At 59.3% G+C, this 16,975-nt stretch overlaps 1 protein-coding gene across 1 annotated transcript; it reads left to right on the top strand.

Annotated features, from left to right (window-relative positions):
* The first annotated feature begins 285 nt into the window (after positions 1–285).
* NR4A1 (nuclear receptor subfamily 4 group A member 1) lies at positions 286–8,790 on the top strand. Its single transcript, XM_046660085.1, is given in 8 exon segments — positions 286–1,075; positions 3,848–4,383; positions 4,385–4,711; positions 5,539–5,668; positions 5,947–6,098; positions 6,433–6,635; positions 6,720–6,898; positions 7,965–8,790. Coding segments are annotated over 8 exon segments (2,559 nt in total). The 5' UTR covers positions 286–300; the 3' UTR covers positions 8,222–8,790.
* Positions 8,791–16,975: the final 8,185 nt, after the last annotated feature.

The raw sequence follows: 16,975 nt of genomic DNA, 5'->3' as shown, positions 1-16,975 counted from the left end.
TTGAGCAAGTACTATTATTTCTCTGAGCCTGTTTATTTATAAAATGGGGAAGAGTCGGCACAAATTCGAAAAGATTTCTCAGGCTCCACCCGGTTCTGAAATTCGGTAGTTTCCCAGCTAGGTGCACTCACCCTGTAAGGGACTGGGGAGAAATCAAGTTCAGCGAGTGGAGCAGAGCCCATTGGCCCATCTTGGGCTGGCAAACCCCTGCCCTCCGGAAGGTACTTTGCATGGGAAATTGGGGGGAGGGAATAAGCCCGGGGCGGGGGGGGGGGGGGGGGGTGTAGGGTTCTGATCGACATGCCTGGGGCAACCTCTCAGACCCAGACCGTGCTGAGGAAGACCGGTCAAGTGCACAGGCTGCTCCTTGGCCTAAGGTGGGGGCGCTGGTTCCCCAGGCCAACTCCCTACTTGCCAGCCCTAGTCCTGCCCTGGCCGCCTAGCAGCGGCAGAGGGCGACCCCCAGGCCTCCAGGAAGGGCTTGGGAGGGTGCAAAGGCGGGGCCGGAGGGACGGGCGCGGCCGGGGCTCCTGGGAGCAGCCGGAGGGTGAGCTCTTCGTCGGGGAAGCCCCGCGGCAGGGCTCTCGAGCGCCCTCTTCTCGGGCCCTGGGGGCTCCGGGCCGGGTCCGAGGACCGGCGGGGGGAGCCGCGCGAGTCCGCGAGCTGCTATTTTTAGCCGGCGCGGCAGGCGCGAGGGGCCTATTTATAGATCAAACGCTCCGCGCTCCCTGCGTCAATGGAACCCCGCGTGCGTCACGCGCGCAGACATTCCAGCCCCCCTCGCCCCGCCCCCTCGGGCTCCCCGGCCCGCGCCTCCCCCTGGCCGCCTCCCGCCGGAACCGCGCCGCCCCCCGCGCCCTTGTATGGCCACAGCGCGCCGGGCCGCGTGCGTCAGCGGCGCCCCCGCCCCTCCCCGTGCGTCACGGAGCGCTTAAGAGGAGGGTCGGGCTCGGCCGGGGAGCCCCAGTGGCGGAGGCTGCGAAAGTTGGGGAGTGTGCAGGACGGCGGAGCGCACGCGGGACAAGGCTGCGACTCGGGGCGCTGGTCCCAGGCAGGGGGAGCAGGAGCCGGCCGGGTAGGTGCCCCCGCGGGGAGCGTGCGTCTCAGCAGGACTCTTGTTTTGGTTTTTAGAGATGTTGCATGAAGGAGATGGGTGTACGCGCGAGCAGAAAGGATGTTGTAGGGGCTGCATGCGGGAGGGCTCGGGGAGGGTGCAGCTCTGGTGTTGCGGGGGAGTGGTTGGAACGGGATGAGGACCCAGATTGGACTGGAGTCTGCTGGGCGCGGTGGGTGTGGGGGAGTGTCTGTGCAAGGTGGAAGCCGCAGGGGGTGAGGGTTGGCGCCAGGAGTGGGGACTTGTCCAGTAGGAGGCTGGCGGGAGTTCAGTCTCCCAGGGTGCCTAAGTGGGCACACTGCGCCCTGCACCGAGGTGCTAATGGGGGTCTCAGTACAGTGGGGGAGAAGGCACGCAGGGCTTCGGATGCTGGGATCCATCCGACTTCTACAGGATTGGATTTCCAAAAGGATCTCCTTCCTTCCAGCTTGTCAGTTCCCCTCCCCATGGCCCTAGTTGTTTTCTTAACAATTTAGAGGTTGTGGCTCAGTTTGCAGGGATCCCTAGCCTGAAGTTTCTGCCAGAACTGTCTTGGGAGACCTCTGGATTGCTGAAGGAAATAAATGGCCAGCATTGGTGGCTGAACTGTGGAGGAGATGTTGCTGTCCTGGAATAAGCGAGTCTTCTTAGGGGCAGGAGCAGGGTCTCTGGAAGCACAAGGAAGATTGTTTTGGCTGTAGCTTGGATCGTGTGTGTGTGTGTGTGTGTGTGTGTGTGTGTGTGTGTGTGTGTGATGTGGAAACCCTGGTCCTTGGGGATCCTCGATGGGAGGTGCTAATTTTGGAGTCTCTGGTGCGGTACTATGGAGGATCCCCCTGCCCATAGTCCTTGGTGGATCACACAGGTAGGGTGCAGTCTGAGGCTTGCTCAGCGTAACAGGTGCAAACCACATTGTTGCCAGGACCTGCCTGAAGCCGGATTCTCCCCGCTCCCTCCTTCAGCCCCGCCTCTTCCTCCTCTCTGTGGGACGGCCCCCCCCCCCCCCCAGGCTAGATGTAGGTCCATATCTTGCGTTGTCCTTAAGTACCTGCACAGAGTGGGGGGGGATAGGTTAGTGGAGGTTGATCCGGATGTGGGACGTCCAAGTGGAGAAACAGGATTTGAATAAGGCTGGAACGCCCAGCCCTGCGTGGCTGCCACCTCTCCTCCTCCACCCCAATCCCATCCCTGCCCAGGCTGTCCTAGTGCAGGCAGACGTGGCCACCCTTATCTCGCAGGTGCTGTATGCCTGTGGACGGGCACCACTGGGCGGGTGGGGCCAGAGCTTGAGGGGCTCTGCTGTCTGGGTTGACTGTGGGAGTGTCAGGCCAGGGGTGCAGCTGCCCTGTCCAGGGCCCATGCAGGTGGGAGAAAGGCTAGGACCAGAGGACTCCCTGGGCTCTTAGCCAGGAGGTAGTGCCAACCTTTGCCCCCTCCCACTGTCCTCCTTGATGATGGCACTCTCTGTTCCAGCTTGCTTTCTTACCCAGCCTCCCTCCCTGACTGGTGAAGCCAGAGTTGTGCAGACCCCAGGCGTGGAGTGGGGATGGGAAACTGTCCCGGAGCCTCTTCCGTGTTAGTTTTTGACCAGTCTGCGAACTTAAGGATCCCCCTGTGTGATGCTATCTCTGCTTCTTCAGGCTCCTCAGGACTGGGAGGTGTAAGCCCCTTTGCCTGAGCTGCTGAATTCTTCAGGGCACACTTTCTAGTGGGGGGACCTGGGCAGGGGCAGGATGCCCACCATCCACCCACCAGCGGGCCCGTTCTCCTCCCTGCACAGCTGCCTCAAGTCTTCTGCCGGACTCTCAGAGTTCTCTTATAAAAATAACAAGGAAAAAAGTGTTGGGGGCAGCAGAGAAATTTCTCTTAGGGACTATCTGTTCTCCTGGAAGTCTGGGGGGGCTGATCCCTCCTCCTCCTGCCCCCTCTCGGTCTCTCTCCAGCATATGGCCTTTAAATGTCTGCAGCCAGGTTACCCGATCCCCTGGGGAGCCAGGGACCGAGTGAGGGGCCTGGGCTCCTTTTCTCTTTGCTTCTGGGAGCATCCCTGGCAGTACAGAGTGGCTGCCCATCCCCAGATGGCAAGGCCCGTGGTGCGCGTGGGATCTGCAGCCTTTGCTCAGTATTCAGGGTGCGGGCAGGAGTGGGGGACAGACTCCATGCTGCTTAAGCCACTTAGGCGGCTGGGGCTTCACTCCCAGCTCCTCTTCCATTTTCACAGTGTCCTTCTCCGCAGGCACTGGAGGGAGGAGGAGAGGGGGCTTTGCAGAGGCTGGGCCATGCCTGGGAATATTCCCACAAGTGCCAGGTTGGAGAAACCACATATCTGCTCCCGGGGCCTGGGCTCAGGCTTTGCGTGGCTGCCTCTCCCACCCACCCTTCTCTCAGCCACTACCCATGCCTTACCCGCTGAGGGAAGGCAGGGGCTGGAGGAACACAGCTTCCCCCTGTTCCAGCAGAGAAATGCTGGCTGGATGCCTTCACCAGGGTTCCCAGGCTGCCTGGGGTGTGGCTGGCCTTCCGACTGAGCCCACTCTCCACTGGGCCATTGCCCAAGGGCTTTGTGACATGGAGGGCGAGATGGTGCTCGGGCCAGGGGCCAGGATTCCTGGGTTCTTCGGTGGGCCGTGGCCCTAACGCCTGTGTCCCATGTCTGGCTGCGACTCCTGCCACCTGACTGCTCAGGGCCTATACTCAGAGGTCAGGCTTCTCTCACTGACTCCTTCCCACCCCTTTGGTCTCCTCCCTCTCCAGAGATGCCCTGTATCCAAGCCCAATATGGGACACCAGCACCGAGCCCAGGACCCCGTGACCACCTTGCAAGCGACTCCCTGAGCCCTGAGCTCAGCAAGCCAGCCATGGACCTGGCCAGCGCCGAGGCGGCCCCCACCGCCCTGCCCAGCTTCAGCACCTTCATGGATGGGTACACAGGGGAGTTTGACACCTTCCTCTACCAGCTGCCGGGGACAGCCCAGCCCTGTTCTTCAGCCTCTTCCTCGGCCTCTTCCACGTCCTCGTCCTCAGCCACCTCCCCCGCCTCTGCTTCCTTCAAGTTCGAGGACTTCCAGGTGTACGGCTGCTACCCCGGCACCCTGAGCGGCCCCCTGGATGAGACCCTGTCCTCCAGCGGCTCTGACTACTACGGCAGTCCCTGCTCAGCCCCGTCACCCTCCACGCCCAGCTTCCAGCCGCCCCAGCTCTCTCCCTGGGACGGCTCATTCGGCCCCTTCTCACCTAGCCAGACTTATGAAGGCCTGCGGGCATGGACAGAGCAGCTGCCCAAGGCCTCTGGGCCCCCCCCAGCCGCCGGCCTTCTTTTCCTTCAGCCCTCCCACGGGCCCCAGCCTGGCCCAAAGTCCCCTGAAGCTGTTCCCCTCGCAGGCCACCCACCAGCTGGGGGAGGGAGAGAGCTATTCCATGCCGGCGGCTTTCCCAGGCCTGGTGCCCACTTCTCCACACCTGGACGGCTCGGGGATGCTGGATGCGCCCGTGACCTCCGCCAAGGCCCGAAGTGGGGCTCCGGGTGGAAGCGAGGGCCGCTGTGCTGTGTGTGGGGACAACGCTTCGTGCCAGCATTATGGCGTCCGCACCTGCGAGGGCTGCAAGGGCTTCTTCAAGGTACTGGGCTGCCTGGGGGCGGCTTTGCATGAGGAGTGCGGAGGGGCTGTTGTCATCCCAGCGGGGTCTGTGGGAGCCTCTCTTGGGTTTTCCTCCCAGCTAGTCCTGCCCTTCAGGAAGGGGGCAGCATGCCACGTGGGCCACCCTCCTGGGGACTGCGAGCTGGCAGGGGGCTGGGACCTCTCCTGCAGCGGAGTATGCAGGGCAAGTGACACTGCAGTGAGATGGAGGGAGGGGTGAGGTGTGGGCAGAGGGTGCCGGCCACAGCGCTGCCCAGGAGGGGAGCTTCCAGTGGCAGCTCTGGTTTTCCTCTGCCTGTCCTTCCCCCACCCAAGGTCCTGGTGGGAAGGGCACTCGTGTCCCTGGCATGAGATGAAAAGACCTGGGAAGAGGCTTGGTGCTTGAGGGCTGGGGGTGGACCCAGGAACAGGCTGTGTGTTTGTCCCAGTGCTGGGTGCCTGCTTAGCTTCCGTCCCCACCCCCGCCCCTCCTTGGCCCTCTCTTGTCTGTCCCAGGGAAGGGCCAGGTGGACACAGGCACATTAAGGACTACAGGTGTCTGGGCTGCCGGGGAGCCCCTGCCCCATATCTTACATCCTGAGGGTCTTTCTCTGGAGGCAGAAACCACCCCCAATGTCCCCAAGACTTTCTTGTTCCTCCCCCCACCCCTTCATCTCTCCCTCCCCTGCCACCCAAATGTTAGAAAAATAGCTGTGAACAGAGAGAGCTTTTGTCTGCGATGGCAGCAGGATCTGGATGGTCCCCTCCCCTGGGCTCCCCCCTCCCCACCCCACCCTCTGACAGCCTGTTCCGTGTCGCCCCCCCCAGCGCACAGTACAGAAAAACGCCAAGTACATCTGCCTGGCTAACAAGGACTGCCCTGTGGACAAGAGGCGGCGAAACCGCTGCCAGTTTTGCCGCTTCCAGAAGTGCCTGGCTGTGGGCATGGTGAAGGAAGGTGGGTGGCTGGGACCGGCCGGCAGGGACAGGCAGGCCTGAGGCGGGTGGGGCAGGCAGAGGCCCCCGGACATCTGTGCCCGTGGGCTGCAGGGGAGACCGTGCCTGGACCTTATTTCCACCCCATCTCCAGTCCACCTGCCTGGCTTACTGCGGGGAGGTCCCTGTCGGGTCTGCTGGCTCTCCGGGGCTCTAGATCTGGATTCGGGGGTACTTCCCAGCATGGGTGTGCACAGCGAGCGCTGAGTCCCCTCCTCCCCGCCGCCTGTTTCTCTGCAGTTGTCCGGACAGACAGCCTGAAAGGGCGGCGGGGACGGCTCCCTTCAAAGCCTAAGCAGCCCCCTGATGCCTCCCCTGCCAATCTCCTCACCTCCCTGGTCCGGGCGCACCTGGACTCGGGGCCCAGCACAGCCAAATTGGACTACTCCAAGGTGAGGCCCACCCTCCCAACATCCAGCGCCTCCGTGCCCGTTAGAAAAGGCCCCCCTCCAGTCCAACAAGTTGCAAAATGAGGAGCCCCCTCTGGGCTGACCAGATGGGAAAATGTGCCCCCTCGGGTGGGTGGCTAATTAGAAAAATGTGCTCCTTCCAGCAGCCATGGGCCTGGGTTAATATGTGAGAATTGGCGAGCGCCAGCGTGGGCGGACTGTCGGTCCCACTCTCTCTTCCCCGGGATCTGGCATCTGAGCACATGACACGGCTGTGCCCCGTGGCCCTGGTGCGGGCGCTTTCTGGGGTGCTGACCCAGCTGGACCGCTCTTCTAGTTCCAGGAGCTGGTGCTGCCCCACTTCGGCAAGGAGGACGCTGGGGACGTGCAGCAGTTCTACGACCTGCTCTCCGCCTCCCTGGAGGTGATCCGCAAGTGGGCCGAGAAGATCCCCGGCTTTGCCGAACTCTCGCCAGGCGACCAGGACCTGCTGCTGGACTCGGCCTTCCTGGAGCTCTTCATCCTCCGCCTGGCCTACCGGTGAGCTGCCCCCTGTCCGCTCGGCCCCTCCCCTGCCACCTGCCCCCGAGCCCTGCTGACCGCCGTCTGCGTCCCACCTGCCAGGTCTAAGCCGGCCGAGGGTAAGCTCATCTTCTGTTCGGGCCTGGTGCTGCACCGGCTGCAGTGCGCCCGCGGCTTTGGCGACTGGATCGACAGCATCCTGGCCTTCTCCCGGTCCCTGCACAGCTTGGTTGTCGACGTCCCTGCCTTCGCCTGCCTCTCTGCGCTTGTCCTCATCACAGGTGAGTGGCCAGCACCAAGCTGGGCCCTCAGGAGGGCACCGTCCCAAGTTGCGGCGGGCTGGCATCTAGCACTTCCTGGGCCCCTGCATTGTGAAGTGAGGGCAACTGGACACAGAGAGGGGCATGCACTTGCTCAGAGCCACACAGCTGGTGGGCGGCAGAGCCGCAGTTCAGGTCCAGCTGCGTCTGACTGCAAAGCCCACGCCAGTCTGTGAATTATCCCAGGCTACCCGAGATCCGGACTGTATGGTGTCATGTGCGGCGTAGGGTCTTGGTGTGTCTTTAAAATCTTACTGAATCTTATTATACACAAAAAGTGCACAAAGGATAAATTTTCGTTAGCTAAGCACACTTGTGTAACCAGCACTGAGATCAAGACGTGACCAGTATCCCAGACCCCTCCTTGTGCATCTTCCTCATCAGCCCTCAGGGTGACTCTGCCCTGACTTCTGACAGCACAGGCTGGCTGCACCTCTGTGTCCTTTATGTAAATAGAATTATGTGGGGGGCGGGCGGCGCAGGGTGACTCTGGTGTTAAATGTGGAGCTTTTCAGATCTCTCTTCTTATTTTGTAAAGCACCAGAACCTGCCCCCATCCCTTTTCTACTTAAATTTCACAGGGGACCCAACTATATAGGATAAAGTCCAAGTCACTCTGGGCAAAGAATGAGTGGTGGGTTTTGGGGCCATCTTTCCCTGGGGGTGGCCTCGAAAACACTGCTGTTCAGCTCCAGGGCTTCTCAGAATGGAAGAGTCTGGAGGAAAAAACCCACTGGCTGAGTCAGAAAGCCAAGCTTAGGATTTTATGTCTTTTTTGTGACCTTGGGCAAGTCATTTACCTTCTTTGGGCCTCAGTTTCTTCCTTGGAAGATGAGGGTAATGAGCATTACTCACTTCCTAGACTGCTGATAGGGATCAGCAATGGGCTCATGTGTGAGAACATGCTTTTGCAAAAACAGCCAGTGAAGCGTAAGGTCAGTGGCAGGAGTTTGAGAGACCTGCAGGGGGCCGGGTCTCGGGGGAGGTCTGGTCCTCAGATGTGTGGCTAATCCTGCACCCTCCTCAGAGCGGCACGGGCTGCAGGAGCCACGGCGGGTGGAGGAGCTGCAGAACCGCATCGCCAGCTGCCTGAAGGAGCACGTCTCGGCCGTGGCGGGTGAGCCCCAGCCGGCCAGCTGCCTGTCACGCCTGCTGGGCAAGCTGCCCGAGCTGCGGACCCTGTGCACCCAGGGCCTGCAGCGCATCTTCTACCTCAAGCTGGAGGACTTGGTGCCCCCTCCACCCATCGTCGACAAGATCTTTATGGACACGCTGCCCTTCTGACCCCAGCCCGGGGACACGCGTGCACTGTGTGTGCATGCTCATACACCACCCCACGTGCCTTTCGCCCATGGCCCACAGACCCCCATGGACCACCACCCCCTGGTCTGGGCTGCAGACTGGCTGGCCTTGCCACTCACTCTGGGAGATCGGCAGGGAGCTCACGCCCTGGGGAAGGGAGTGCATTCACAGGGTGACCCCTACTATATGTCTTACCCCCCAAGCCCGGTCCTGGCCTTCATGTTTTTGTAAGATAAACCGTTTTTAACACACACCACCGTGCTGTAAATAAGCCAAATGCTGCTGTAAATACGGGAAGGAAGAGGTTGAGGTGGGAGTCGGGGTTAGGAGGGAGGGGTGGGCCCCCAGCAGCCTGGGCAGGCCTGTCCCAGCCTCCTCCTCCTCGCTCTCTCTTCCCAGCCTCCTTCCACATGTACATAAACTTACTCTAGGAGGAAGACAAATGACAGATTCTGACATTTATATTTGTGTATTTTCCTGGATTTATAGTATGTGACTTTTCTGATTAATATATTTAATATATTGAATAAAAAATAGACATGTAGCTGAAACTGGGATCCCATCTATCTGACACCCTCCCGCACACCCCGTCATTACGTCAGAGACAGAGGTGGCTCCCCGTAAATCATGGGTGTCAGTAGCCTAAGCTAACAGGCCTCAGTCTACTCAGTTGTAAAAGCTGGATCGTAATGGCAGCTGCTCCGCAGAAAGCCTCTAATGACAGGCCTGGCTCCAGGATGGAGACTGCGCGGACACCGACGCTGAGGGATGAGCATTGCTCTGGCCGTCCCCATTCCTAACCTGGGAGGATGGTCTCCGGTTCGGCTTCCACGCCTGCAACACAGGGAAGGGGCGTACCCCGCCTCACGTTGCCACTGGGATCACAGGAGTGTGTGTGGTGCTTACCACGGGGCTGGGGACAGGGCGGCCCCGAATGGCGCTAGCGGCCACTGTTACTTTGTCAGTTTTTTTCCATCCCTGTTTTCAACATTCTTCCCCACTCGCCTAGCGCCCCAGCCACAGGACCCAGGTTACTGGTGGCCCCTGCCCTCTTGGCAAGACGATTGTTCTGAGGCCCCTCCCTGTGCCCCAGTGCCCCGCATAGGTTCTCCTACCCCCCCAGCTCTCAGTTGCTTAGCTGACTTAAATGCAGATTTCTAGGCTCTGCCCCAGGGACTTGGGTTTGGTGAGGGGTGGGGCCCAGGAGTCTACTTTTGCCATGCACTCAGCTGCTTGTGATGCAGGTGGTCTGGGGGCCAATCTTTTGAGAAACAAGAACCTAGATCAGCCCCAACCTGAGGCCCAAGGTAGCTGGTCACCATGCGGGGTCCAGTCCCCTTCACTCTGCTCAGTGCCCGTCCAGCCTCATCGTTTCCTCCTTGAGGAACCGGTAGGAGCCCTGAAAGCAGTGCCCCTCACACTTGTTCCTCACAGCCCTTGGCCCAGGACCCCTGACTCTCCATCTGCACAGTTTCTGGCAACTGGCTGGATGGGGGCAGCCCCTGCTGGCTGGGGATTGATCAAAATAGGGTCTGCTTCAGAGTGGGACAGAATCAGGGCCTACGCCAGGGCTCCAGCCACAGCCTGCAGGTTCCCCAAGGAGCCCCTGGCCACATGCCCTCATAGGGTTCTGGGAAGACAGTGCAGCCCCAGCCTTCTGAAGGGTCCCCGTGTGGGTGGGCTGGGGAGTCCTGGGCCCTGTGCTGACCCATGGTGACTGTCATCCCAGCAGTGTGTGGACTTCAAGCATCTGTCCGTGGCACCCCCTCCAGAGCCCCAGAGTGAGCCTGTGTCGCAGCCCCAGCACTTGGCAAGGCGGGGGGTGGCGGGGTTCAGGAGCTCTTCCGTTCTTAGCCCTGCCTCCGACTCCATGCTGCTCCCCAAGAAGCCCTTCCTCCTCCCCGAGCCTCAGTTTCCCCATCTGTTCAGTGGGGAGGTGAGTCTGGTGGCACCATTCTGGTCAGGAGCAGAGCTTGCTGGGAAATCTCCCATCAGCTCTGGCTAGACTGAGTCCCTCTTTCTTTGGGTCATTCCCATGTCCCTGCCTTTAGCACAGACAGATATGGAGCACCGGGCAGCCCCTTGGGGAAGGCAAAAGGACCACGTAAGTGTTTGAGGAGGGGCTGAGGGTCAGGAGTGGGGTGGGGAAATGGAGACTCTTGGTCCCTACAGATCTCTAAGTCACACAGTGATGACAATAGCTACTGTGTATGGTGTTCCGCCACCTACTGGGTCCTGTTCGTACAGTATTCGTCATTTCTAGCCCTCGATACCGCTCTGTGAGGAAAGCGTGGTCGTCCCACCTCACAGGCAGGCAGCACAGCAGAGCAGGAAAGAGCAAGGACTCTGGAACCAGACTGCCTGAGTTTAAATCCTGGTTCCAGTTCTTTCTCATTGTGGAATTTGGGGCAAGTTACTTAATCCTTCTGTGCCTTGGCATCTTCCTCCACAAATGGGGAAAATAATTGTACCTATTTCATAAAGTTGCTATAATGATTACGTGAATGAATGCATACAAAGTGTTCCAGACAATGCCGGGCACATAGCGAGCATCTAATAAAGAATAGCTGTTGTTTTTACTCAAGAGGAGAATTCATTTCAGAGAAACGAAATGACTTTCCCAAGGTCACTTGGCTTCTCCGCTGCTGAGCTGGGTGTGTCCAACTACTTAACCACTAGGTCTCCCTGCCCAGGCCTTGTAAATAGAAGCAGCTCCATGGATGGTGGCTCCTTTCCTCCTTTCCAGGACTCTGGCGACTGGGGTGCAGGGTTGGGGGGCTAATTTCTCCAGCCCCGCCCTGCCCCGCCCTGCCCCACCCAAGGGCTGCAGCCCCAGGCCAGGCCCCTTCTTTCCACTGAGCAACTGGAAGAACTGGCCTCTGAGTCCTGCTAGGGGCCAGGAGGGCGAACAAGGGGGCATTGAGCCCGGTGGGGCCTCACAATGGTCGCTCTGTCCCTGCTGGCCGGGGGCAGGGCCCGTTTCCGACGGGGACAATAGTCAAAAGGCAGTGACGCCGGCAGAGCCTGGAATCCCGGGCGGGATTTTCCGAGGCCTCAAAGCCTGCTGTTTGTCCTCATATGGAGACCCAGGAAGGCTGCCTCTCTGTCTCCCCCAACCCCACCCACGCTAGGCCCCGTGCCCAGAGGCCCTGGCCCCCTCCCCAGCCCTGAGGTGCCACTGTGACTGAGGAGAGGTGGCTCTGAGGTCTAGGGTCTGAGTAGAGGCTCGACACCCCAGGGGTCTGTGCCTGATGGCTCTTCCCCGGGGCCAGGGATGGAGGAAGCTGTCCCACACCTGGGCTTGGGCCTTAAGAAGGGAGATGGCGAGGGCTGGCCTCAAGGAGGCCAAGAAGCTTCTGAAGGTCGCAGGCAACCACTCTGTATTTGAGCTGTACGGTGCCACGCGGTTGTCTCTGAGCGTCCAGCATCCCCGACTGTGTGGTAGCTGGCTCTCTGGCAGCAGAGGGGAGCCTGTCAGAGGTGGGAGGCTGCTGTGTGGTGGCCCGACAGTCAGCGGATTGCTAGTGACGTCCTTTCATGAGGTAGCTGTGTTGGGCATGTCCTGGTTGAGGGACAACTGGGTCCCCCTCACGTAAGAGCTGGCCCTGGGGATTCCTGGGGAGTCTTAGCTTAACTCTGGACTAGCCCCGGCCCCCTCAAGACCCTCCCTGCAGCAGAGACCCCAGGGCCACCTCAGAAGATGAGGCTGAAGGGGTCAGCCTCTGTCTATCCACCGTCCAGCCCTGTCTGGGCCTGGCCCTGTAGCCCCACAGCTCTGCTGGCAGCTGCTCTGTCTACCCTGGAGCAGCCAGAACCCAGCCCCAAAGCTCGGCCTCCACCCCTGCTCCAGGCTCCGGCTTCTGCGGGCACTTGGGTAAGGCCTAGGCTGGATTGTGGGACTTTGAAACTCCAGCCCCCTGTGGTGAGGACTGGAAGGAGTTCGTGCAAGGCCGAGGAAAACCCCTCTCCACCCCCGATGCCTCCTTCCCCACAGAGCAGGGACATCTGAGGACAGGAAGCTCATTCCAGGGGCCCCAGCTGGACTTAGAGCTGGCCCGAGGGCTATGGGGCCGTGGAGGCTCTGGCCTTGGCTTCTGCCTCCTGCCCCCCACGCCTAGGCTCATGCTCCAGTCATCCTCCTCACCACCCTGGCTCCTCTTCGCTGCCTGCTGGGCCCTGACCCTGCCAGGCGAGGTGGGGGGCACTTGAGGTCTCCTTCAAGGTCTGAACCAGGAGCTGGCACTGTCCAGCTCCTACTCAGGACCATAAATCAAGCCTGGCACGGCCGCGGGGGCTGGGGGTGGCAGCTGGGACGGGAGGGGAGTGCGGGGGGGCCCTGTGCTGGTACATGCTGCGTTAGCAGGGAGCAGTGCCCAGCTGCAAGCCAGGCCGGTGGCGTGCTGACCATCACTGCCCTGATCTGGGCACATCAGAGCAAGGGGCCCCCATCCGGGGAGCCCAGCCTTGGGCGAGACCAAGCAGGAGTCCTGGGTCCCCTCCCAGGTAACTGGAATATGTTGAAGGTAGACCTACAAGAAACCAGGACACAAGAGCAGCCCCCAGGGGTCGGTGGGGAGTCCCCCCAACTAGGGTGGGTGAACAGCCCTCTCCTTCGATAAGGACAGTCACACTGAATCCTCTGCCCCAAACAACAGATGCACACACGTGTCCCAGAGGAGCAGATGCGCAGACCTTGCAGGAAGGAGAGACGACCTCCTTACCCCTGAGGGTCAGACACAGACATAAAGCCCCACGCTCACTCCAACTTGGTCAGAGAGACAAACCTATGGACCTTCCTGGAGAAAGAGACCGCACCCTCCGTACCACGCAAGGACAGATTCCCACATCCCCCAGGAGAACAGGCACAGGCGCGCCACCTCCCGCCTGGCCCAGGTCTAGAGGCTGCCTGATGAGGCTGGGGCTGGGAGGCGCCTCTTTCTCACGCTCTCTGCCACTCTCTCGTCCGCCCAGCCATTTCCTCTGCCTCAGAGGAGGGGGGCTGGGAGTGACAACCCAGAAAGGGTGGGAGGCGAAGGAGCCCCTGCCCAGGATCCCAGGGGGCAGATGTCAGAAGGCGACAGCTGGTCCTCCTCACCCCTGCGGCCTGGCCAGGCTGGAGGGTCAGCAGGCAGGGAGCTGGCTCCCCAGCCAGGCTGAAGACCGTCAGGAGCCCCCAGCCTGACGTCAGTCCCACTCATTGTTGTTGCTCTGGCTTGAGTCACTCCCTGTGACGCCACCGGGGTCAGCTCTGGAGAGGCTGGGGGTGGCCTGCAGGGCCAGCCTCAGGGCTCAGCTCTCCTGGGGCACACACTAGGATGGGGTGGGGCCATCTGAGACCACACTCACCATTGCAAAGCCAGCTGCCTACTCCCAAGTCTTGGGTTGGCCTTCGATGTCCCTCCACAGGCCTGCACTGCAGGCGTGGCTGGGAGGGCCTCAGCCGGTAGCCTGTCTGCCTGGCTGGCCTTGGCCTGGGCTCTCACTGAGAAGTCTGCTCTCTGTCCTTGCCTCTCCTCCCTCAGAACCCTCTGTTTCCACCCACAGCCCTCTGTAGGACCTCTCCCCGGAGCTCTTTTCCTTCCGCTTCCCCAGGAAACCTCCCCAGAAGAACTCCCCCCAGTCCCACTTTTCCTGGAATCACTACCTGCTTCCCGCCCAGCTCCTCACGCGCTCTCCTGTGTCTCTGCCGCCGTCTCACTTTGCTTTGTGGTGCCCAGTCACCTCCCAACCTGCTGGGAGCAGGGCCTGGGACTCCTCTGCACTCTGAGTGTGTCACTTTCTATTCCAGGCCCAGGCCTCTCTCTGGGATGACAGCAGTGGCCTCCATCCTGGCCCTCTCTGGCTTCTGCAAAACCTGCTGCCCTTTCCCACACAATCTGTCGTGTTTTCTGGCCCAGGTGTATCTCCCGGGCCGTCTCCCCCATGAGGCTCTGGAGGAGCCAAGACTCCTCCAAGTCTTGTGACTTGTCCACCTTGGTATGCCACAGGCCGGGTACGTGGACAGTTACATACATGTGGCCTGAATGAATGAATGAATGAATGATTACATCTTGATCATCAGGGGAAGTGGCATAGGCTGAGAGAATTCACTCCACACAGTCTCACGCTTTTGGCCAAGACCCTCTCTCCCTGACAGGACCACCCGGATGGGCATGGAACTCAGGGTCTGAGGTGCAATGAGCACCACTCTGTGAGGACTCAGAGAGGTAAGAGGAGGCAAGGACTGGCCAGCATCTGGGCCTGAGATGGGAGAGGTGAGGGGTCAGCCTCCCTCTCAGGCAGGAGAGCCTCCATGGAGAGGGCGAGCTTTGGAGTAGGGACGAGAGTGGGTAAAAAGGCTAGGGGAGTGAAGAGAGTAGCTGTGTGGCCTTGTAGTCATCAGGTTCTCTGGAGAAACAGAACCAACAGGATGTGTATACATTGAAAGAGACTTATTAGGAAGAATTGGCTCACGTGGTTATGGAGGCTGACGAGTCTCAAAATCTGCAGTCAGCAAGCTGGAGACCCAGGAAAGCCAATGGTGTAGTTTCCATCCAAGTAGTTCCAAATGTGCCAGGCTTGAGACCCAAAAACAGATTCTTCAGTTTGAGTCTGAAGGTGGGAGAAAACCCATGTCCCAACTTGAACGCAGTCAGGCAGGAGCACTTGCTGTTACTTGAGGGAGTGTCAGATCTTTTGCTCTATTCGGGCCTTCAACTGATTGAATGGGGCCTACCCTCACTGGGGAGGACCATCTGTTCTCCTCAGTCTAAGGGTTCCAATGTTAATCTCATCCAGAGACACCCCCACAGAACACCCAAGACAGGGCTTGACCAAATGTCTGGGCATCCTGCGGCACAGTTAAGTTGACACAAAATTAGCCATCACAGCAAGTCACTACAGATCACTGCGCCTCAGTTTCATCATCTGTAAATTGGGGGGAAATTATATTTCCCTTCAAAGGTAGCTGGAGAAATCAACACAATAGCGCATGTGCAGTGCTGGCACGGTGCCTAGTAAGGCCCAGTGACTGGTAGTAGCAATGATGACGATGTCAGGAGAGTAGCAGTGGAGGGCGCTGAGACCCAGTGTGTCGGGATAGGGACATCAGTCACTCCTCTCGCCCCCTGGCAGACTCTGGGAGTTGGGCTCTGGTTCCTCCCCCTCCCCAGGGCTGGTTCTGATCCCCCTTGCTCCCTGCCCTTCAGCTCCTCACAGACTCTCCCCTCTGGATGTTTTCTTCTGAGATTCTGTCCCAGTTAAGTCCAGGCTACAGAAGAGGCTGCTGCTGTGTAAGGCAGGCAGCTTTCTCCTTCCCCAGGCCTTGGGGGTACTCCGCGGCTACCTGGGGAGAGGTGCCTACATCTGGGAAAGCGACAGACCAGAGATCAAGGCTGCAGAAGGGCAGAACTACGGGGAGGAAGGAGAGATGGAGAACAGTTGGAGGCGAGGCCAGTTGGAAGAAGGGGTTGTATAGGGGGGTTTGGAAGAGCTGGATGGGAGAGAGAAAGCTAAAGGGTGGGTAGGTGACAGTGATGTGCTGGAGCCAGATGGTACCCGAGAGCCGATTGTCCCTCTGATGATCAAAGTGTCATCCTTCATTCATTCTGGACTCTGCATTCAGTGATGTCCTGTAGCTTGAAAGTGGCCATAGTAGCAAGGCAGCAAATGCTGCTAATCAAGGCAAGAGAGCAGGTGCTGGGAGGGGAGTACTGGACAATGGCAGCGCATTGGGACGGTCAGGCTGGAGGGTCCAGAAAGAGAACTTCTGCCGTGGTAAGGAATCCTGCATTTGAACCCCAGGCTCCAGCACTTACTGAGTGACCTTGGGCAAGTCACTTAACCTCTCCCAGCATCAATTCCTTTATCTTCCTTGTAGGAGTGATTGGTATCAGGCTGAAATTAATTGATATATATAAAGCACTTAGAACAATGTCCTTTCTATGTCACTCGATAAATGTTAACTACTATTATTTTGGGAGAGAAAGTGTATGGCAGGAAAATGAGATCTTCATCCCCAAGTAAACACCTCAAGAGTGCCTCCTGTTGGGGTTGGGGGCATGCCAGGCTCTATGGGTATTAACGGAGCAACTGATGAACCCCTGTTTGCCCTGGACTTACAATCTACGTGGAGAACCAAACGTGCGCCCAGGAAGTTACACAGCACTAAAATGCACTCAGACTTGTATACCACTTAGTCCACAAGGGTTTTCCATATGAATTACCTCTTTTGATCCTCACAACAGCTCCCTGTTCACAGATGAAGAAATCAGAAAGGATGAATTACATCAAGAAGGACACATAGGCAGTGGCAGAATTACAAGTCTTACAAGAACTGTCACCAGATCCGTCACGGTAGAGCGCCAAGCAATGCTCCTGTGTGAAGATACAGAGTAAGGTCAAGCCCCCTCCTCCATCATCTTTGCAGGAATCCTGTCTATTACGCATATTGGACAAACTAAAGTTTTGCCATCCACTCAGCGTCATGCAGCACACTGGCCTGGATCCATCTCCAAATAGCATGCCCTTCTTCTTGGTGGATTGGTGCCCCTTCCAGGCCTCTGAGCCCAGAGTTGGAGTCCACGATTCTGTCCCAGGGGCCGGCTCGCTGCCGATGACTCCTCTCAGCCTGGGGAGGCAGCACAGAGCCCATCAGGCCTCTCCTTCCCTCTCGTCTCTATGGTGTAAGTGAGTTGTTCCAGCCGAAATACAACAACATGCTCTGTGGTGAGAGGGAATGGACTCGTCCAAATGGGG

The sequence above is a fragment of the Equus quagga genome, chromosome 1 (genome assembly GCF_021613505.1).
Source record: "Equus quagga isolate Etosha38 chromosome 1, UCLA_HA_Equagga_1.0, whole genome shotgun sequence".
Taxonomy (NCBI): domain Eukaryota; kingdom Metazoa; phylum Chordata; class Mammalia; order Perissodactyla; family Equidae; genus Equus; species Equus quagga.
The sequence above is the reverse complement of the archived record's forward strand: the minus strand, read 5'-3'. Positions and strand labels throughout refer to the sequence as shown.